The sequence below is a fragment of the Fistularia commersonii genome, chromosome 27, assembly GCF_037954325.1.
Source record: "Fistularia commersonii isolate RoL2024-O1a breed Wild chromosome 27, RoL_Fcom_v1.0, whole genome shotgun sequence".
Lineage (NCBI taxonomy): Eukaryota > Metazoa > Chordata > Actinopteri > Syngnathiformes > Fistulariidae > Fistularia > Fistularia commersonii.
The window spans coordinates 829,490-852,857 of record NC_141310.1 but is presented as its reverse complement, the minus strand read 5'-3'; the positions used below and the strand labels follow the sequence as shown (position 1 = coordinate 852,857).

The following is a 23,368-nucleotide window of genomic DNA, read 5'->3' as shown; positions in this document are numbered from 1 at the left end:
CTACAATGCGTTTCTTTATCTTCTAAACAATATTTACATTGAAATGTTTATTGTTTAGAAAGCTCAATAACTTAAAGTATGTCTAACAGTGACATATGGACTTTGTAATGTATAATTCAAAAAACAGTAGCTTTGTTAAATGTTAATTTTTTCTTATTTAGTGATGCACTTGAATACAGTATGACATTAACAAAATCTGCTTTAGCAAAGGAAGCTCTTTTCACTTTACCCACAACACAATGTAACATCCTACTTTCTTTTTTTATCTTCAGAGCAAAAAGATGCTCCCATAGAAGGCGTTGGAACTAAACTCAGTCACAAATGTGTAAGGAGTAAGCAAAATGAAAACAGAAAATTCCACCTCAAAACCAAAGCTCCACATACAGATTCCTCCCAAGAACGACCTCACTCTCTCGCTGACCTTAAAATGTACAAAGACACAAAAATATTGGTTGCCAAGTTTCTGGAGCATTCAAACTACAGTCTACCTCCTGAAGTCCAGCAGGTTGTCAACAGTATTAAATGTGTCATCAAGTCAGATGAGAAACATATGGAAGAGGCCATATTTAGTGCCACTGTCATAGATCAGGTAACTGCATTAGCTGATATGATTAATGTTACTTTGTATCATGCCATCCTAAAACCCTGGTAAATTGACATTGAAGATTTTTAGTAGTTCATAGAAAAGGTGTGGTAAGAAAAAATATACATTTTTTTTATAACCTCTCCGTAATTTACCATGGTAGTCTCACTCAGAGGTTTCTATAACTGGTAGAAAGTTCAACTTCAGTTATGTTTATCAGATCAATTTTCTCATGTTGTACAGATGATGACCCAGTACATCATAGGAAATACCTGGATACGTGGCCAAGAAGATCTGCACCTTCGGAGTTGTGGTGCTTTGACTTCTTCGCCATCTCTTCCCAAGCACCATCCCAAACACTTCCCCAAAACAGCCAACATCTCTGCCAACACACCTGACTCTACATCCTCTGAACAAGGCCACGAGTTGAGAGAAACGATCCTCTGACCACTCTCGAAAACAAAGACTTGGGTTGAAACTACAAGACTTTTCTACACTGCCGGTGTTTCAGCTACTCTATGCTGCATAGCAAATGTTTGTCAAGTACTTAATTTCTCTTGTTAATGTATGAGCACTGATTTGCACAGTATGGCTGTAGCACGGGCAAAACGTGATATTTCAAACTATAATTCCTAGCGCCCCATGAAACTGTGCAAAATGGTAGCAAACACATATTTAGCCTGCCAGTGTCTGTCGTGGCCTCTTTCACATCAGTAAAATAAAAGCATATTCCTCTTTCTGGGTATCTCTTTTTAATTGAGTTTAATCTAAAACAATTACACTGCTGGTGGGCTATGTGACTCAAATAAGGGCATTGTAACATCTGCATTCTACTTGTCCTGAAACGAAATTGGGAAAAATTGATTTGAATGCAACTGTGAACAGAAGAGAACTGGCACCACACACCATTGTTTGCAGACCTTGTGGAACTGTTACTGATAGTATTGAATATTTTGTGGTGCTGCTGGTTGAATAAGATTGAAAACATTTTAACTTACCTCATTGTGTTACGATTCAGCGATTCAGTGTACAATAAAACATGACTTTGTATTTGAAGGATTATGTTTTTTATCTCACTGTACATTCGTGAGCTCGTGTGTGCGTGTGTGTGTGTGTGTGTGTGTGTGTGTGTGTGTGTGTGTGTGTGTGTGTGTGTGTGTGTGTGTGTGTGTGTCCTGATGTGATGTGATGTTACAGGGGTTACGCCAAAGTGAAAATATATCGGGATGATTGTATTCTATTGTGAGTATTGAATACATCAGTCTCTATTATTGCAAAACAGGTCCTCCAACATTTTGTGTTTATGGCCTCAATATGTACAAAAGCACTCCCGTATTGACTCTGCTGGAAGATTTAGCTAGCACAATAGGCAAACAAGTTTGGTTTGACGGAATGGCAATGGGACAAAAACCTCGCTAAAATCAAACTCTCCGACGGCCATCCAAACCAACGGGTAATGCAACCAAGAGACTAATATTCAATTTGCCTGCTCTTGTCAAACTGTCAATCGGCTTTTATTTTGAAGTTTTGTTTGCTCTTTGATGGCGCAGACTACTACGGCTAGCTTCACCCAAGAGCGCAGAAATCACATCGGGCAAGACAAGAGAGGAGACTACTAGCCTGGTCTGTTTTAGTATCGTTCAAATGTTTTCTCCGTTAAAGAAGGGGATTTAAAAATATGTGAAAGGTTGCTGGTTACCATACAGGATCGTGCTTGCTCTTGCTAGCGATTGTGGACGGGATGGTTACGTTAATGAGAGCCTAAATTATCGTAGGGCCGAGATGGAAATCATCTATAGTTTTGTTTATCGGCGATTCGGTGGTCAGACGAGCTTTTAACGTAAACACACCCAGTAAAACATACGATCTTTGAGAATAGCGAGGATAACTAAAATGCGGTGTCAGATGGAGGTAGTTAGCTAATTCGTTTTATCTGCTGCTCTCGTAGCCACGGCACCGTGTTGCAGTCCACGTCTTACGTTCGTCTGCTCTAGTGTGTTTAGCGTTGCGAGCTGATCTAGGCCACGTCCTTGTGGGGGATTTCATCTTCTGGCATCGGACGAATTGGAGAGAAGATGTCCATTGTGCAGAGCGTTGGGCGAGATGGAAGGCTGTGTGAAATGTAGCGAGTCTTGTACATCCATGACTCTATTTGTGTTATATGCGTGTGTGTTCAGCGATAGCCGCATGTAAAGGGCATGTCACTTGGACCAAAGTCACTCAATACGGAAGAGTCGCATTGAAACGAGGTTTCAGTTGTTTTTATTTATTTCACTTTGGAAATGGTTGGGTTTGGTGCCAATCGACGGGGAGGCCGTCTCCCGTCTGTCGTCCTCATCTTCTTGATGGCGATCATCGCCATACTATCTTTCAATTACTGGAAAGTGTCAAACAAACACGGCCGATTGTTGGATGAGCTGGCGGAGATCCACACGCAGGTAAAACGCACGGACGCAGCTCGTAGCCGACTGGAAAAGCGGAACTCTGAACTGATGGTGCAGGTGGACACTCACAGGAAACAAATAGACCAAAAGGATGGAGACTACAGCGTCTTGGAGAGCAAGCTACTGGCCCGGGAGGCGCTGATTAAAAAGTGCTCTGATGACAAGGTACAGTTAAAGATTTTGACATTTTAAAAGTATCTACTCTCATTGTGATTCCTCGTGTGCATACCTTGTTTGAGGCAACACAGTAAGGCTCTCAGTTTTTTCTGAAGAAACTAGCTGTTGACCCGAAGGTTCTTTGCTCTACTTTGAAATGGAAAAACTACAAGATTATATCACTGGAATGACTTTATAAAACAAGGGAGAAAAAAACACAATAGTGTGGCACAAGGAAACATCTTTCTAAACTGCTACGTGTACAAAAGCATCCCCCCCCCCTTCAAAAAAACATAAACAATACATCCTCGTCGAAATTTTCTTTACTTGTCAGAAGTGAAGAAGCCTCTCGGATGAGGGGGGAAAATATTCAAGTCCAATTGCAAAGACAAGAAGATTTTGACATGAATTCATGATGACCTGGATGATTGAGAACCTCCGCAGACATGTTGCTGCAGAAACAATAAACCCAATAAGTTCATGTTAGTTTTCTGTGTTGAGTATATCAAACCACCAGCCTTGTTCATCAGGAATTGACTGCATGTTTTGTTTGGTTTTCGTCATTCGTATTTCATTTTAAATAGAAAATGTATTCACTTTATGCATTTGGCTTTAAATAAGAATAGGAATAAGAATAAGAACAACTGTATTTATGCCAAAGGAAATTGTTGTGCCAGAGTTACAAGAAAAACATAATAAATAATAGTGAAGAATCGTATAAACAGTAAAAAAAAAAAAGGGGGGGGGGTAAGAAATACAAATAAACTATAAAGTGTCTTAAGTAATAAGTGAAGACCATACAGTGTCTTAAGGACTTAAGTACCAAGTGAAAGATAAGGAGTGCACAAGAGTATGAAAAAATATTGTACAAATATTTAAAGATGAAACAAATAGTATATGAGAATCCTCATTAGGTTATTACATTTTTGCGCTTACTTACTCGCAGAACACACACACACACACACACACACACACACATGCACACACATGCACACACACACACACATCAATGGTTGATTGAAAATACAGTCCTTATATTGTCAAATTTATGCAATTGATAAATTACTTATTACTTTTGATAACAAAAAATGTGAATGTATGTACTCAAATGTAATGACTGGCAATTGTAAAATGTGCACAGGTACAGGAAACTAGCTTTCAAGAGTACGATGATTACCCTCACACGGTTGTTTCAAGTTCCTATGTCCTCATACAATATTTAATATTGAGGCGGGTGCACTGTTTGTTGACAGAGACAAAAGTAGATTTAGTCAGTCTTTGTGCGCAATTATGGCTAGTTGCATGCCTTTAACTTCTACGTCATGTACATGCCAGTAATAGTAATTGCTACTAATGTCTGTTGGGGTTCTCAGTCATCCAGGTCCCAGTGAATTCTTGTTGAAATCTTCTTGTTATGGCAACTGGACTTGAATTTCTTCACTTGAAGACGTTTCACCCCTCATCCGAGAGGCTTCTTCTGTTCTAATTACTTGTGGGGAGTTTCTGACTATTACTGTTAGGTTTTGGGTCTGGTCTAGGTTATGGTGGTTCGCTATAGCAATGAAAGCGTTGATCGTCAGAAGGGGGGTTGTTATGTTGGGGACAAAATGTGTTTTTCGTGAGTGTTGTTCGTTGGGGACAAAAGAGCAGCTTTGGGGGACTCCCTGGATTGGAATGTCAAAAGGTAATGCTAGACAAAGGAGTGAAACCTGTTTAGAGGGTGCAGGTAGGCCTGGTCCATGTGTGCAAATCCATCTTGGTATCGATCCCAGTACGGCATTATACGTATGTGAAACGTTGTGCCTGAGGCCCCCTCCTCTGTTCAGAGATGTTTTTCTGTTTTGACAAATATGGCTTCTTTGACTTCTCTCCAAAACCATATTTCTTCTGTGGCCAGAATACAGACATGGCTGTCTTCAAATGAATGTCCCTTGTCCTTCATGTGTAGGTGGACTGCAGAGTCCTGTCTTGAATTGGTGGCTCTCCTGTGTTGGGCCGTCCATTTGTGCAGAGGTTGTTTGGTCTCACGAATGTAGACGTTATCGCTGTCCTCAGCGCAAGCGATAGCATACACCACATTCTCAATCTTGTGCCTGGATGTTTTGTCCTTGGGCTGCACCAGTTTTTGTCTCGGTGTTGTGAGGTTTGAAATGTACCAGTACATGGTGTTTTTTGAACCGCAGGAAATCGACAAGCACCGACCAGTTATTACTTTTCGACTCACACCACCCCCTTGAGCACAAACTGGGGGCAATCAGAACTCTACACCAACAGGCCAAGAACATCCCATCAACCACTGGAGGCAGCAAGACTGAGGTATAACATATTAGGAAAGCCCTGAGATCCTGTGGCTATCCGAATTGGGCCTTTGCCAAATTAGAAACCACCAAACACAGGAACATAGAACAGGAGGAGGACAATAGCAAAAAAAGGAAGACTATTGTCATACTATATGTTGCTGATTAGAAATAATTATTTTGTAGGGTGCCATGGTGGTGCAGTGGTTAGCACCTCATAGCAAGAAGGTCCCTGGCTTGATTCCAACTGGGGGCCTTTCTGTTTGCATTTGCATGATCATCCCGTATCCGTCTTGGTTTCCCAAATAAAGTTAACCGGGCCGCTAAGTTACCCAGATTTGTAAATGAGAGCTTGAATGCTTCTAAGTTTCTATATTTGATCCCGTAATTGTCTTACAGGTACCCTGTCTCCAGTACCCCTGCGACACTGAGTGCAGGAGAACTGGTATAGATGAATTGATAATTACATTGATTATTTAGATATTTTACTTTGATTTTGTAATTTCCATTTATCCCCAATATAATAAATACATAAAACTAGGTAGTAGGGTTGTTGAACAGTATTTATACTGTTCTTCCCAGAGATTCAAAAGTGTATGTAAATAAAATTTATGAGATCAAACATTGGGATTTCAGATTGTTTAGGGATGCAGTCCTGGGTAAAACATTATACATAATACATTGTAATATCCGCTGTCTGTTATTTACAGGGTTGAACCTTAAAGTTCACTTTAGATTCTGAAAGCCATAATTTAAACTAATAAAATTAAAATATATCTGGATCCATTGGGATTGACTTATTGAAGTCATTTGCTCTTTTTAAAACTGTTTTTTTTCCACAATTGATGAAATGGAAATAAAAACATTAATTTGGCAGTATTCGAAATCCTGTATTGCTACATTGTTTCATGCAAACTGCTGTCAATGATACATCTTTGACAGAAGTTTGCTTTGCACATTTTCCAGTACCTTATCTAAAATATATGCACCATGATAACTTTTTATTATACTGACTGAAAACTATCAATACTTTAGAAAACGCTGTTTTAATTTGCATATTTGAGAATACCTTTTTTATAAGCATATTATGGGTATTCTAATCTATTTCTGACATTCCACAAGATTCACCAAATGTTAAAGTATCTTAGTAGTATTTGAGAAGTGTTTTTTCACGTCTCTGTGTTCCAATACGCAGCACCTTTTGTAGAAGCCATGTCAGTATAAACTGAGAGTAGATTGAGTGGATAATCAAATGGCGTACTCTCTGTATTATACTATATCACTTTTGCATGATTGTATATATCAGTAATGTTAACATAACACTAGGTTCTTATGATCTTGATTGAAAAAAAAATGACAAATAACTTAGTATTTAACTGTTATAAGATTAATCCTAAATAGAAACTGTGATTTCATAAGTTTGATCGCTTATTCCCAAGTTAACCTGTCAATGCGTCACACTTCAGCATTATACAGAACCATAGGTCACCATAGAGTGCAATTGTTTATTTGCTAATCCCTCTCATTCTGTTTCACAGCCAGAGCTCCATGTGATCAGTATGTGATGAGTATTGACAGGATAATATAAGTCTTGTCAATCTAAATTTCCTATGCACTTCACACATCCAATTTGTGAGGCCTGCGAACACACACACCAAGGCACGTGTGACCTCTATCTGGCAATATTTTAATAAATGGTCCAACTTTTAAACTGTCTAACTGTTCTCTTTTCACATTTCCAATTTCACTTTGCAAGCAGAAAAGTAAAGCTTATAACAGAAAAACCAAAGCTGTGTATAAGATTGCTAATTTTGTGATCTTACATAGACTTGTCTGAAGCTTTGGTTTCAGACAGGAATGTGTGGAGATGCTATATTCTGATCTTTCACGTTGTATGAGACTGCTTTCTTGTCACACACCTACCACATCTGACATTCTTGCCCTGCCAACAACTGCTGCCAAAAGGTTGTAGCTTTATATGGTATGCATTGTGCATATCATATGAATAGAGTTTTATTTGTATCAGCTTTTTTAACCTGCTTGCCCTATGGCAATGATATGAGTGAACGGTCGAATGGCTGACAACATTGAAATGGCTGGAAAAGGCTAGAGTGAAAGACAGTATAGTTGCATTGATCATGGCCACACAAGGGCAAGCCTTGAACACAAGATCAGTGAAGGCCAGGGTCTATCCCTGAGACAATCCAGCACATAACACTGGGGTGGAATGTGGTGGCAGGGAAGGCATGCATGGTCTCAACGAGGTGGCTAGCATTGTACGTAGGAGCATCTGTACCGAGTATGCCCTGGGGGTACTAAGATCAAACTGAAAGACACCTCCAAAGGTGATCCAAAACGACCAAGACAAGATTTTGTCTGACGTCTGATGTTGAATCAACCAGACGTAGTGGTGGTGGACAAGAAATAGAAGACAGCCATAACGGTGGATGTTGCAATCCCAAGTGATAGCAACATTAGGAAGACAGAACATGAGAAGCTGGAGAAATAGCAGGGCCTCGAGGGGGAGCTAGACAAGATGTGGGGCATAAAAGCAAAAGCAGTCCATGTAGTGATCTGGTCACTTGGAGCAGTAACCCCCAAGCTTGAAGAATTGGTCCAGCAGATTCTAGGAAGAAAGTACTCCGTCTCAGTAGTTGGCTTAAAGAGGAACACATTAATATGGGATTTTTTTTCAATAAAAAAGCAAGGTTGGTAAATATGGTGTGGTTGGTATGTTTTTTTTTTGTTTTTTTTTTAACTTTTTTTACTTTTGGCTTTTCTTAAAACATGTTACAGGCCAATATACAGTATTTGTTATATGTTCTTTTAGGGGCGTTTTTACCCTCACAAAAAGAAACAATTTGCACGATTATTAGTGATAGGTATTAATTGTGATTAATGAACTCAGCAGTCCTGTGATACATACTCTTATGTGTGTGTGTGTGTGTGTGTGTGTGTGTGTGTGTGTGTGTGTGTGTGTGTGTGTGTGTGTGTGTGTATACAGATATGTGTATGTGCATATGTATGTATGTATTTATGCAAGTGTGTGTGTGTGTGTGTGTGTGTGTATATATATATATATATACACACACACATATATGTATATATATACACACTGATGTATATGTATTTTTGTTTTCTATTTTGACTAGTTGAAGATGCAAAATGATGTCACAGCTCAAACAACGGAAATTCAAAGGTTAAAAGGTAAGACCTTTATTTTTAACTGGCTGAAAGTTGTCAATTTTTGAATAAACTAATGTATCATCACAAACTCTAGTGACTTTTAACTCCAAAACGTAACTTCACAAATTGTTTTTGTGTTTGTGCATGTGTGCGTTGTAATCCCAAACAGAGCAGCTAAAGGAGCTGAAACAAGAATTGATGAAACAAGAAGAGCAGCTAAGAGAGGTCAAGAAAAACAGCACTACGCTGGAGAGAAAGCTGGAGTATGAAAGGTTTGCTAATTCTTTGTCAGCTACAAATTTAAATGTGGACCTTAATAAAAAATAAAACACTTTGAAATTTCATCCAACTTACTTCCGCAAACATTTTCAATTCAATGGCGGTGACATATTTTACAAACAATTAATTTGAAAAAAAGATACTCTTCTGTGAAATGAATTCCATTGATGATTCCTTCACTATACAAATTAACCACAATATTATATGTTCATTAGTTTACAGTGTGGGCGTCAGATTGCACAATTGAAGGCAGAGTATGAAGAAACAAAGAAATCCTTTGAAGAAGAAGCAGCAAAGCTAAAACAGGTTATTTTTCCACCAAATACAAAGAATGAGGATTATTTGTTTTGCCAGAAAGTTAATGAAAAATTTTACTCAACTGTTCTCTCCCCTTTGATATACTTCAATATTATTAGCACATGTTAATATATACCTGTATGTGTAAGTGGTGCTTTCAAACTTAATTCAGCTCCTATTTGTTTCACTTGACCAGTTTTCTCACCAGTTGTCATATGTGTCTTACTGGTACCCTCTTGCCAAATTTCTAGAGCGTACTAGAGGGCCAAAAGGGTGCACTAGCAGAACGACCTGCAGATGGCGCTCAAGGTGTGGAGTTTGTTGGAGAGCAGCAGACAGTGGCTACTAATCAGCATCGCAATCCAGATGTAAAAGGTACAGTGGTCGAAGCAGGATAACTAAGAGCTTACAATCTATGCAGTATTTAGTTATTGCTAAAATAACGTCCTGGCAAAGCAAAGTGTCCACTCATCAATGTGAATTTATTCTGATATGTACCATTTTCGCTACATGTTTTGCAGAAGAAATTGGAAAGCTGGGCAGTGATGCTGGCATGCCTGGGATTGAAGATAGTGAAGTAGGAAAAGTTGATGATGTACAGTTTGGTAAGTAATGACTAATTATTTTTTTTTAATAAAAATATACATGTAATATATGCATGAGGAAATTATATATGCAGATACATCCTTTACAAAGTTTCAAGTTGCAGTACTATGCTAACATAGTGGAAGAATATTTGAAAAAAAGAAAAACAACCAAACTATCGTCAAAATCATAAACTAGCATCAAAAGTCTCCATTGACATTCATTTACCTTAGGGATGCCCAGGGATACGTTTGTCTTTCATTCTCTTCTTGTTCTTTGCAATTGTAGCAGTAAATAAAAAGATAGGTGGAATCAAGGCGCCAAGAGATTTTACTTGTATTGAGATCACAAGGTCATATAAGAATAATAAGATTTAATCTGAATGCTAGTGTATTTATCACATAGGTCAACGTGAACTTTTAAGTTTTGCTTGAAGCAAATCTCATCTTTTTCTGGAATGTAATATCATAAATTTGATATTTTGACGTTCTAGGATTGGGACAAAGACTTGGCACGTTTGATATAACAAGTACAGATAGTAACTATTTAAAACTTATGAAATAGATCTCAATCCCAGAGATTTTTTTATCAGATGTCTTATTTTTCTATTTTATTTATAGCTTTGAAGAAAATAACCGTCATTCAAAAGCAAAATGAGGCACCTGATTTGGTTTTGGGTGCTGGCACTGGACCTGGAGTTGGAGCAGCTGATGGCACTGTGGGCCAGGGCTTGTCTCTGGATCAACCAAAGCTCCAGCAAGACAGAGTAGAGGGCCGAGCTGCAGTTATTGCACCTCCAGGCATCGTCAAACCTATAGTCTTTGAAGAAGACAACAAGGCTGGTATCCAGGCAGATGAGCTGGGAGAACAGCAAAGACAAGTTCGAGGTACAGTGAACACTACAACACTACATACAGTATATCAGTTAAAATTCCCATTTATTGCCCAGGCTGACCTTTATCGGAGAAAATGTTTAAATTACCTTCACTTACGTACATTGAAAAATACTATCAGTTATTTCAAATCATTTGCTTGGATTTTAAACACATGGGTTGTCAAGACTACTGTGAAATGGTCATGTTTGGATCCGTAGGCCCCACTGAAGATAAATACAGCTCAAACAGATGAGATAAATTAATGAAAGAGAAGGAGTATACCTGTAATCTGTTTCTTGAGGCAGCATACAATCCTTTAACTTTTATCTCAGTAATTGTGCTAAATGTTTTGTGACTGAATGCTATTTAGGTGATGGTCTAAACCCAGCTTGCAAATATAGAGCCGTGGCTCAGTTGGTACTCAGTCATACCAATTGGACAGTTGGTGGGGATTCCAGGTTCCTCCCTGGTCTGCTTGCCAAAGTATTCTTGGGGAAGATACAGAACCACCTGTTGCCCACCTCCTGTGATATGCTTAGTGCTTCACATGGCTGCTCTGTCACCAATGGTATGTGAGTCTGTCCGCAAGATGGTGAAAGGGCTGTATAAGTGGTAGAAATGTACCTGTCAAGAGGCTTAGCTGCACTATTACCAACAGTTGTGTAGATGTAAAATTTGTATACATACAATGAGGACATTTACTATATGGGTGGAGCTAGCCTCTCCTTTTTAAAAAGGTATGGGAGAGGTGCATATAAAAAAGTATAAGGTCATCGTTAAGTTCCCATGTACAGTTAATACAAGAAATAAAAATGTAACAAACTCAAATGTGTTATACATTAACTCAGCCATATACATCCTCAGCCATTTATCCTGCACTCAGGGTCACAGGGATGCTGGAGCCTATCCCAGCTGTAGTTGGGCAAGAGGCCGGGTTTACCTAGGTCTGGTTGACAAAGTCAAGGTTACAAAAAGTCTGTTAATTCATGCTCTCAACATTGTAAAGCCCTAATTTTCACAATCTACTGCATCAAGCAGTGTGGCATAAAGGCTATCAGCCAGAATGAAAAGAAGGGTATGATAAACAGTGACGCGAATAGCAATGCTGTATGGTTTAGAGACAGTGACATGGAGGAAAAGACAGATCACAGAGCTGGAGGAAGCAGAGATGAAAATGTTGAGGCTCTCATTGGGAGTGATGAAGATGGATAGGATCAGGAATGAGTCTATCAGAGGGACGGCACATTAGATGTTTTGGAGATAAAGTTAGACTGAGATTGTTTGGACATGAACAGAGGAGGGATTGTGAATGTATTGGTAGAAGGATGCTGGAATTGTACCTGCAAGGCAGGGGGCTTAGAGGAAGACCAAAGAGAAGATTTATGGATGTAGTGAAAGAGGACATTAAGTTGATTAGTGTAAGAGACGGGGATACAGAGAATAGGGTTAAATGAGGGAGATTACTCCCTTTGGTGACACCTGAAGGGAAAAGCCTAAAGGAAAAGATGAAAAAGTAGTTGCTTTAATTGTTGCCCTCAGCGACTCTTATTTTGATGTCCGGTGTCTCTTGGATTCCACCTGACAATACCTAGTAGATATCACAGGGTTCAGGTCAAGCTAATTTTGCAGGCCAATGAAGCACAGTTATAACATGGTTACCAAACCTATTCTAAACAGTTTGGGCATTTTGGGCAGGTATCAAATACGACTAGAAAAGGAAATCGGTACGTCGTCATAAAGTGAGTCAGCAGATGGAAGCATGCTCTAAAATCTTCCGGTAGACAATTTCATTGAATTTAATCTTGATAAAACAGTACACTTCACACTGGACTTCAAGGAAAATTGGATTCTGTCTGTATCTCGACTTTCTCAAAGATTCTGGTATCTTGAAGTTCAAATGAAATGCTAACAATTACTTTAATCTAAAAAAAAGGCTTTGGGCCACTTAGCAATGCTTCGATTCATTTTTTCTTTCACCCAAGTAAAAACTTTTGATGTTGCCTCTGGTTTGAGGGTGGCATGCCACCCTGTCTGCAATACTTGTAGCCCAAATCCTGCACACGTTTGTTAGCGTCAGTCCTTGATGCACTAGTGTTTTCTTGGCAGAAAATAAATCACTGCAATCTCCTCATTTTTTAGCCTACTACCCATAACAATGCCAAGGATTTGATTACATGTTTATGTACAGCACATTACTTGCCCTCTTACTCCCTTGAATGTTTGACACTTGAGTCTTTTACACTTGTCCTCAAAAAGATGGGGGGCAGTATGGCTCAGGGGTTAGAATGGTAGTCCTTGAGACTGAACATTCGTGGTTCTATTCCTGCACCCCCCCAAGCCTGTTGAAGTGTTTGAGCAAGACAATAAAACCCTGACTGCTCTCCTGGCGCTGCTCAGTGGCTGCCAACTGCTTATGGTTCATCCAAGATGGGTTAAATGCAGAGAAAGTAGTTCCTAAATGGGACTGATATCATATGATAAGATGTTTTCATTTTCTAGCTTAGACATGTCAAACTTACTTATATTTCCATTATATCTTGCCAGCAAGTAAATCGCATTGCTCATTCTAAAATATAACTCATTCATCAATAGTCAGCAGGTTAATGTATGGATTATCACCTGTACAGTGGGATTTTAGGTAACCAACAGAAAACAAAAAGTGGACTTTAGAAACCAGTGGCTATGTTCATCAACTGTGTGAAGAAAAGGTTCTAAATTCTTGTGTGTGCCTACAAATTTTGTGTGCATAAGTACCAAAAAATCTGTACTTATCAAACGTGTGGACATCTGTTGAACGCACACTTGTGATTTCTGTAGATAAATCCCACTAGTTTGAAACGCCCATGCTCATGTGTATTTAGCCTCTTTTGCATCCAGAAACACCCTCAACTGACCGTATGTGGTTGTGGCAGTCACTTTATGAAGGCATGAATGGACTTGTTTCCTTTCTGAAATCATGGCAAAGAGGGTAAAGAAGAGCAATTTCACCGACACGAAGATTGTTGTTCTCGCAGGGGAAGGTGAAATGAACCATAAAATACTGTTTTGATGATTTAATGTAAGTGTGACAAACAAAAGAAAGAATTCAATGTGTAAGAAGGTAATGGCCGCAGGTATTTCAGTTGGATCAGAAGATGAGGCAGTATGGGAAAATAAAAAAGAAATTATGTGACGTAAAAGGCATGGTCAAAAAAAGTCACAGCTCATAGATCACCTATGGAGACATAATCACCATACAAAGGCCACAAAACAAATTTGAACTATAATGACTATCGCCCCCAACATCTGCCTGAAGGCACACACCCACTGAGTTGTTCTGCAGAATGAATGAGTTGTGCATTCCTCCAAGCTCTCAGGCAACAACGCTTAACAGACACATGTGTGGATCGCAGATTATTTGTGTATTGATTGAATTACATGCTGAATTCATTGGGTGAACGTGCTTTTATTGCAGTGCTGGTACAATCTATGGCTCCAATGATGATTGGGAATCCAATGATGGTGTGAAATCCTTATCTAATATTGGCTTGTTGGCCATGGCTGCATGAGAACTTGATGGAAGTTTGGGCCAGAGAAATGATTCCATCCAACACTGCCGGCATAATTCTCCTTATTGTCGGCCCGCAACTGCTGCATATGTCTCCAATCTCTCACTGAAATGTTCTGGTGGCCAAAAATCCCAGGGTAGATGGGAGCTGGAGGTGCACCGGGACGGCTTTGATGCTTTTATATCTCGCACTCCAACATGGGTTGTAAATCTTAGCATAAATCTATCAATACATTTTTGGGTAAGCGGTGCCTGCTTAGAAGCCACTCCATGCCGATCAACAAGCTCTTTGAAAACGCGCATGGTTCTCCAAATACCCCAGCACTATAAGCCATGGCACGTGCATTTCAAGTTCTTCTCAGGTTGCCCTGTTAAAGCTGTCTTTCATAGCCTGTTACACATCTGTTTCGTTCAAATTGTCTAATGAATAAGTCATTGAGAAGTGTTATTCATTAGAGGGAGTAAGGGACATTAAGAGCTTTAAGATTTGCTGACGACTGAGACTGAGTGCCTTCTAGTTGTAGTTACATTATTCTACCACTAGGATTGTGTGTTTGCATGGTAAGAGTTGTGTGTATGTTTTCGCATGTTCCTATGCACAAGTGGGATTCATCACAAGTTGATGAATCCTGCACTTTGTGTGGAAATGTTCATACGCACTCTTTACACACACTTCTGTGCATACACAGAGTTGATAAATGGGGCCCCAGGACATTTTATAACAAGTGGGAGGAAGAGAACTGATTGGTTGACCAGGAGGATATGTGTTTGCTTTTTGCTGATAAACACATGCCTGAAAAACCAGCCCAAAGTTTATTACCGAATTCAAGAACCACCTCAGTTGGCTCCTTTGGACTGGAAGGAACAGAACAGAGCTCCTCACCTGATCTCAAAGGCTGAGCTAAGTCACTCTTGGTAGGGAACTAACTTCGAAGACAGGGATCCTCAATCTGACTCTTTTGGTCACTATGCAGACCTCTTTACCATAGGTGAGGGGCGGAATGAAAGAGACAGTTTGCTTTACCAGGGATCAGCATGCCCAGCCATCCACCTACTTCCAACCAATCATAAGTCTTGGGTTGAGTGAAAAACAATGACTCCATGTTGCTCTTTTGGGTTGCTCCCAGCCAGGCCCCATGGGTATAGACCCAGTCACAAGACCCTTACCAGCAAGCTCTCCTTCCAAGTCTTGCTCAAGGAGGGTGTCCCAGTTTCCCTTTTTCAGGCGAGGTTTTGCAGCTCAATAATTCTTTTCATCATTGGGGTCCTCTTGAATCAGTTTTTATCTGGAACATCTGCAAAGACCAACTTGCATCGAGTGACCTTATCAGGAACTAGTTTATCAAATAACATAGCTCTCTAAATCAGATGGACACACAGACCTCTGCACCATGTATTGATTCATGGAGTGGTGACTTTGAAATTCTTTTTTTGACTGCAGAGGAATTCATTTTAGTTGATATTTGGTTCTAGAAAGAGGTGGTTGAGGACAGACTGCTGGTAAAACTGCTTGCAATTATGGCCAATCTCTCCAAACCCATCAGCAAAGCAACCTTAAGAGCAGCTTCAGCAGCAGACTCTACAACACCAATGTCTGAAAGAGCGATACAGGAAATTGTTACTCCTCTGTGCCATCAAACTGTAAACTCATCTGCCCTTGTTAAACCTCCAACATCTGGTTGAGCTGCAAATAACAAAACACCGTTCAGGCTCAGATCCTGGATGGGGGCAGTTCCTCCAAGTCGCACTGTCATTGCCCACGTGCCTGTTGAATTCTCCCAGTAAAACAAGGGAGTCCCTGGTAGGAGTGCTCTCTAGTTGCCCCTCTAGGGACCCTAAGACGGGAGGCTACCCTTTCGTCCACCTGGTTGAACCGCAATGTACAGGGGCTGCGTTGGGGGGCAGTCAATATGCCCACACCTGCCCAGCGCCTCTCACCGGGTACAACTCCAGAGTGAAAAAGAGTCCAGCCCTTCTCAAGAGGCTGATTCCAGACACCACACCGTGCGTCGAGGTGAGTCTGACTATATCTAGTCGGAATCTCTGCCTCGCGCACCAGCTCAGGCTCCTACCCCACCAGAGAGGTGACATTCCATGAACCAAGAGCCAGCCTCTGCAGCTGAGGCTCCGACCGCCAAGGTGTCCTACTCTGGGCCAATGCCCGGCTCATACTGCACCCGACTCTGTTGGCCCTTCCTGTGGGTGTTGAGCTCAGGGGAAGAGGGACCCATGTCAATCATCCAGGCGGTGTCTTACCGAGCCCCATTGATACAGGCCTGGACTCCTGGCGTTCGCCATCAAACCCTGCCCCCAAGCAGGAATAATAAAAGTTTATTTATTTATTTATTTAGCAGTTTTATTGACATTATGCATTTTATTTGTATACAATTTATCCTTCCACATCAAAGAACCTGCCTTTAATTGGGACTCAAGGTTGGGATTAGTATCTTGTTTAAGTTTTGGTATAATATGTACCGGTAGTTATTACAATAGTGTTTGTTTTGCGGGTTTTGTGCATGAATATTTAGAGCTAGCTGTATCGGCAATATACATACAAAGCCACTATTTCCTCAATCTAAATAGGATGGATGCCTGTTAAACATTATTGTCATAGTAGATTAAGTACCATGATCTTTAAAGATATGATTGTATCCATTTTCATATTGTTCTCATTTTGTTTGTTATAGGTAGTTATCAATCATACAATTGTGTTTACACTTTACTGACGATTATAGGCAAACCTTTTTAGATAGTTTATTTTTTTGGGGGGATATAGGCAATCTCTCTTGTCTTTTTTTTTCTCAGCTCCGGCCTATGTCAAGGACGAATTCAAAAACTTAAAGGGGATTCCATTGGCTCCTAACCACGCCCAGGTACTCAACCCTATCCATCCTCACCCTGACAAAGTTCCAGGAGAGCCAGAACAACATCGCCAAAGTGAGTTTCACCCTTACATTTTGACAGTCTGTTTTTTTCCAGTCAATTTTGTTGGTGGAAAAGAAAGCGAAGTGCGAGCACAGCTATTCATTTTGGTTTAACCCCTTCTGTTTGGCTTTCTTTTCCAGTACTAGGTTGTTGGGAGGGTTCAGGGGAGTTCAGGGAGGGGGTTAATTGTTTCAAAATGTCATGCCACCAAATCCATATAGTCCATAATTCATTTATCTCACCAGCGACTATATTGTTTCTAATTAGTCTCAAATTTGCAATCCTTTACATGGTCCGTAAATGAAATATAGGAATGCAACATAGTATCACATAATAAATGATTGTTTCTTATGAAACATCTGCTGTACTGTTTTGTATTGGCTTTGCCCTCAAAGAACTTTTATTTGAGTAATCTTCATGCATGTGCAATCCTATAGCATTTCTCTGGGTCCTTTTGCCTCATCAAGTTCTGAGATCTGTATCCTTCCTCTAGGTTTTGTTTTCAGTGGCAGCATCACGATGTAAAGCAGGGGAATGAAGAAATCAACAAAAGAGTGCTTTTGCACCAGCAGCATTATGGGCTGCATTTTGGTGTGTCTGTACCTATCCAAGCCAATACTGTGCTCCATTCCCTGAAATGTCTGCATGAACTTGATGTAAAAGTAGTTTGACTGACTATGCTGTCCAGAGCGATTCAGTGTGAGGTCTTTTCATTCTCAAGCTACTTGATTTCCGGCAAGGGAACAGTGACACGTAAAACTTGGATGACGTGAATTCCTCAAAGTTGGCTTCTCTTTTTGGTTTTTAATAATGCCCATTTATAGGACCTGGAGTTTGAAGACTATGCTTGAGCCCAGTTTCTTCTGCTTTTTCTAAATCCGCTGTAGACAGGAGCCCAGCTGCAGTGTCTTTCTTGTCCCATGTCACACCCTCTTGGCCAAAGCCTTCTTTTGCTGATCTTCCCCTTGACTTTCTTTGTATCAAGAAAAACATTGGCAGGTCTGAATCTTCATGCCTTCAATTAAACCTGCCCTTTCACAGGGCCACTCTGGGAGAGCTTTTCAGATCAGATATGAACAAATGAGTCGTGACTTTGTCAATGCTACAGTTAGTAATGGAAAAGTGATTTAAGTTCCCATGGGGCAAGTCACTGTGAACCTGTCCAAATAGTGCACCTCTAATAGGCCGCTGGCCTTGAGCCTGGCTACTGACCAAGGGTGCATGAAATATTTGGCTTGATCTCTGCAGTATACAAGATAGGGAAAGCATCCCTCTGCCTTAGTCCATGTTAACTATGTTTTAAAGATAGAGCATATCAGACAAACAGTTACAGAGATTTGCTCACACTTTTCCATTTAATTTGATTTCTTATTGTGGTAAGCATGGTGACCCAGTGGTTCTGTCTCACAGCAAGAAGTTTCCTGGTTTGATTTTGACAGGGGGGCCTTTCTTTTTGGAATGTGTTTGTTGTCCCCTTGTCTGTGTGGGTTTCTTCTAGGTTCTCAGGTTTCCTCCCAGTCCAAAAACATGTAGTACTTGAATTGGAAACTTCTAGCCTTTCCATGTCCCTGACTACAGGATTGGTGGAATAGAAAATGAATCATTGAATGCATGGTCATTGTGCCTATGCTTATCTCTTCTCGCTTGTACAGTACTTTGATGGAGATACTTTTAGAAATAGATGAATGGTTGTTACTATTGAGGAATGGGGTAAGGTAAACTGATTGCACAAGGTAGTAAAATAGTTTTGATCCAAATTAGTTCATTTACTGTATATTGTGGTACTGATAAATACAATAAAACACAAATCAAATCACTGTATATTGTCTTATCATCCTCAAGTATTTCAACTGAAGTGTTGGAAAATATATTACTTATCCCCTGCCTGGTTGAGTTATTCTCACTGGAGGTACAATGTAATTACCAAAAGTTCAAGTTAATTTGTACTACAGTTTCTCAAACCTTCATACTAGTATCAGGATTATGGGTTCATTATAAAGTATATAACTTTAGTCACCAATCTTTTCCCATATAGTTAATTTACCCTGAAAATGGGATAGTGCCATTGTGCAGTTTAGCTTAATCATGTATAAATTAAGGGAATGATTTTATTTAAATAACTGAAATTGTGCTGTCACCACTGAAAATGTATTCATACATAATAATGGAAATTACTGATAATCTTATTTGGATTTGTTTTGTTTCTTGAAGATGTTTTGCCTGAGAGGACAAACACCTTCAAGAAACGAGGGAAGTTGCGAAGGAGTAGAAACCTTGATGACTGAGAACCTTCACAGACAAAATGTTAATATAAGCATACTAATTAAGTTGCCATATGTATAATATGACACTTTGGTTATTACTGAAGAATATTTAAGGAAACTTTTCAGACTCAGGTCTTGTCGGACAAGTTGTCTGGCGAAAGTAAGAGTTAGTAGAATTTCACAAAAAGCAGTCTGTTTAACAGCATAGCACAGCATAGCAGAATGTTTCCCAGGGGATTTATACTGCATGTATGTGATAATGGGTTTCTCCTATATCTGGAGTGAAAAAAAACAAACTGAAATTGAATTAATTCCATTGAGACCAGTAATGAGCAATTGTTTTATTAAAAAATGTACCAAGAGACACTAAAAAACATTGTAAAACATTGTAAAAAAAACAAACCAACACTGTGATCAGTGTAGCGTGTTTCAACACATCCCAACACTGTGCGCAGATCCGAATTTGCCCTCTGTGTGCTATAGATGTGAAAGAAAAATCCAGTATATGTCTCTGTCTGATTTTCCACACATTGAATGGCTTTGGAGGGGTCCTAACATTAATTTTCTTTATGTATCTGTTCAGATTTACAGTGTAGGTGAGGTCATATAAGTTCAGATATGACTATTTGTTTTTGGACAAAAAGAGATTGTGAGAACATAACTGACTTAAGCTTCATACCATAAAACATAAATAGTTAAAATTTTCCCAACCCCTGCATCAAAAGTAATTGTGATATGATATAGACTAAATAGTTGAGAAACTTTTATTTTCAAGACAAAATACTGGCTCCCACAAAATTACCAAAATAATAGATGGGTAATTGATTCACCGTTGTTTAGAGAAGTTAGCCCAAATACATCAAAAAAATAAACAAGTTAGCTTTCTAGTCTTTAAAAATTTTAATTAATCATCCCTCTTTTCTGTAAGGGCATCCAAGTTGTTTCCACTTGAGTCTACAATTTAGATTATAGAGCAGCAGCTTCAGTCAAGCGGTAACACTGTTAGGGCAAATTTATATGTATGAATAATTTATTTTCACTGTGCTCACAAATCAAAACAAATATGTATACAAATGATCTTGTGTATAAAATGTGAACTAGTACATGGCCTTCCAGCTCTATGAAAGTACTTAAAACAAAGCTGGGGTGAGACTGAGAACTGGAAAACTTCCTGGATAACTTCTCTAATCACCCAGAATGTAACAGTTCTGCTATCTATTCATCTGTCTTATCTTTTGTCATCTTCTCCAACTGCTTACTCTGTCCAAAATTTCACCCATCTTACCTGTCTCTACAACTGCATTCACTTCCCTCCCTTCCTGATGAGGCCCTTCTCTGCCTCCTGCAGGCCGATTCTTTGATGAGAACGAGTCCCCAGTAGATCCGCAACATGGCTCTAAGTTTGCGGACTATAATGGGGATGATGGGAACGTGGGTGAGTATGAGGCCGACAAGCAGGCCGAGCTGGCCTACAATGAGGAAGAGGATGGTGATGGTGGGGAGGAAGATGTTCAAGGTGAGCTAGGCCAGGGGACTAGACTACCTGTCCAGATGTGCATCAACCTTTCCTCCCCCTGCTACCTCCTTCCATCCCTATCTTGCTCATGTCTCCCCAGCATTTTCTGCAGTTTGTGGATTTAGAATAGCTCAATACTCCTTTGTTTAAAGCAGGGCTGTTATTTATTTATTTCAAGATCGAATAACTGAATTGTTCTCGCTATATCAGCAGACTTTGGTCCACTATCTCATAGTAGAGACTAATAGCAAGCGAATCGCGGTTCTGTGGAAGTATAATTCTATTTCAACATAGTTATGTTCCTGTCATGTCTGTGCTGGGATTTAGCAAAACTGCCTGTCTGTCCCCACAAAACCTCTGACCAACTTCTATACCAATAGTTGAAGATAGCTCTTTGTTTGCGAGTGTGTTTCTGCTCTTTGTAATATTGAAATTCAAGTCTGCGCCCCACCCCCACTTTAGATTGTGATTGTACTCAACATGAAGATTTTACTAAATCTGCTACAATACGATAATCTGCATTTCATGGGATTATTATGTTTGATATCTACCCACATGTGCTATGTATTACGTTTGTGTTTTTGTGTGATTGTTTTGTTTGAGTAAAATCAAATTTAATACGTACAATTTGAAATACACTTATCATAATGGTCAGTTCCAGCAATGTATATTTTACATTAAAGTGTTTAATCGACCACGTTCTTTGGAAAACGAAGTGGGGGGGGGGCTAAAACAAAGCAGGTGAAGTATTTTGTGTATATATGACATGTTTCTGCAAAACTTCTTTTTGATGGTATAATGAAGTCTGGTTGCAGTTTTTTATTAGATGTTTCTTGTTTCACTGTTCATTTACTTGATATTTTTCAACATTTCAAATGTCTTCTGCGTTCTTTTCACAGATGATGAAGATCGAGACATGCAGGGGGATCAGGCTGTGGACTATGGGAAAAGACATCAACCCATAGACATTCTGTGAATGGGAATCCTTATCTGTATTCCATCAAGATATTTAGACTTCCTCTTCAAACAAGTTCTTTGACATCAGAATGTTGAAGGAACATACCACAGCTTACATTCTCATTTACCTTGTTATGGACTACTTTAAAGAACAGACAAACGATGAATCAGAATGACATAACTAATCAAAAAAAAAAAAAACTGGCATTATCATAAATGGCTCTTTTTTGCTAATTGTGTTAATATTATGTCAGTAGAACTGTACCATACATTGACTGTGGGGGTTGGTTAATTACTGACTAGAAGAACCCTGACACATTTAATCTTGTCATTGCATTTTGTTTTTGCTACTTTCTTCTTCTGGATGCAGTTGCTATATATAAGGACAGATCTTTCTCATAGAGACTAATTTGGCAGTCTGCTTTTTTCACACATTTTGGACATTTTTCCCATTACTGTAGAATTGCATCAAAATTGCCAAGGACTTTGCTTGTGGCCTAATAAATCAAGTTTTGTTTTCCGTTGTGGTGTACACTCAGAAGTGCTGCTCTTAATAATGCCACCGCATACATTAATTATTTTCTTTTAAAAACTCAAACTTAGCAGAATACTAATGCATAAGCAGTGTTAAGATCAATTTTGTAGCGACTTGTCTCAGAGGTTCCCAGTCACCCGGGTCATGGTTACTTCTTGATGAAATCCTTTTGTGGCAACTGGACTTGAATTTCTCCCCTTGAAGATGTTTCACCAGGCTTCTTTAAAGCTTGAAGGGACAATGGGGAGTTTTCCGTATATAACTGCCAGGGTCGGGGGCTTACCTTAGTTGCAATAGCATGGTATGTTAATAAGAGGGTTGTTTTGGAGAAACTAAAGTTTCTGACTTGTTTTGCAAGTCAGAAAACTTTTGAAATGATTGAAATTAGTTGCTTTGCAGAAACTAAAATGTCTGCAAAACAACTTTCTCATTAACATAACAAGCTATTGCAGCCCCAAACCCTGGCAGTTATATGTGGAAAACTCTGCATTGTCCATTCTAGCTGAAGAGGCTCGAAACGTCTTCAAGGCAAGACATTCAAGTCCAGTTGCCAAGAAAAGCTTTTAACAAGGTATAAGATTAGTTTGAACTCCTTTTTTTTTAAACGTGCAAAGACACTGTGATTGGAAGGACAACAGTATAAATGTTTGATTTGCTCAAGATATTACTTTCATAAAACTTGTGATGGGAGATTTAAGTGTGAGGTCTGAATTTCGAATTCCATTTTTTTCCCTCCCAAAATAATTTGAAATGAATCCTTCCATTAATTTATTGTTAAATCAATTTTTTGTTGTTATTGATTATAATTTGAAAGCGTGGACACAACCGCCAATCGTCCAGTATCTTGATTAAGATTGAAAAAGGAGAAGGGTAATTTCTCTAGACTGATGATTTTGAAAGGTAAGGGGGTGTGTCTGTGTCC

General features: G+C 39.4%; 2 protein-coding genes across 6 annotated transcripts in view; both read left to right on the top strand.

The window, feature by feature from the left end:
- entrep2 (endosomal transmembrane epsin interactor 2) overlaps positions 1-1,596 on the top strand; it is a 55,696-nt gene extending 54,100 nt beyond the window's left edge. For 2 of the 3 annotated variants that reach the window (XM_086174822.1, XM_086174825.1), the window contains exons 11-12: positions 273-589; positions 827-1,596. In XM_086174822.1, the coding sequence (XP_086030948.1) occupies positions 273-589; positions 827-1,030 (521 nt within the window). In that variant the 3' untranslated portion in view covers positions 1,031-1,596. The remainder of the gene's footprint in view (positions 1-272; positions 590-826) is intronic. The other variant, XM_086174823.1, reaches the window with a different exon arrangement.
- A 499-nt stretch (positions 1,597-2,095) lies between these two features.
- On the top strand, positions 2,096-22,440 carry golm2 (golgi membrane protein 2). 3 transcript variants are annotated; one of them, XM_086174720.1, is made up of 11 exons: positions 2,861-3,021; positions 3,099-3,192; positions 8,633-8,687; positions 8,836-8,938; positions 9,161-9,251; positions 9,494-9,617; positions 9,764-9,847; positions 10,448-10,714; positions 17,055-17,186; positions 20,787-20,954; positions 21,854-22,440. In XM_086174720.1, exons 1-11 carry the CDS (start codon positions 2,996-2,998, stop codon positions 21,928-21,930), a joined length of 1,221 nt encoding a protein of 406 aa, XP_086030846.1. In that variant the 5' UTR covers positions 2,861-2,995; the 3' UTR covers positions 21,931-22,440. The 3 variants fall into 3 exon arrangements, with proteins under 3 accessions (XP_086030844.1, XP_086030845.1, XP_086030846.1); XM_086174718.1 differs by having other exon boundaries at positions 2,096-3,192; XM_086174719.1 differs by lacking the exon at positions 20,787-20,954 and having other exon boundaries at positions 2,096-3,192; positions 21,854-22,083.
- Positions 22,441-23,368: the final 928 nt, after the last annotated feature.

What these genes read in the sequence shown, in the direction of transcription:
- golm2 (XM_086174718.1), top strand. Translation starts at nt 2,866, where the DNA reads ATGGTTGGGTTTGGTGCCAATCGACGGGGAGGCCGTCTCCCGTCTGTC. An exon ending in GGAAATTCAAAGGTTAAAAG is followed by an intron (nt 8,688 to 8,835) that starts GTAAGACCTTTA and finishes AATCCCAAACAG; the next exon opens with AGCAGCTAAAGGAGCTGAAA. An exon ending in TGGGGAGGAAGATGTTCAAG is followed by an intron (nt 20,955 to 21,853) that starts GTGAGCTAGGCC and finishes TTCTTTTCACAG; the next exon opens with ATGATGAAGATCGAGACATG.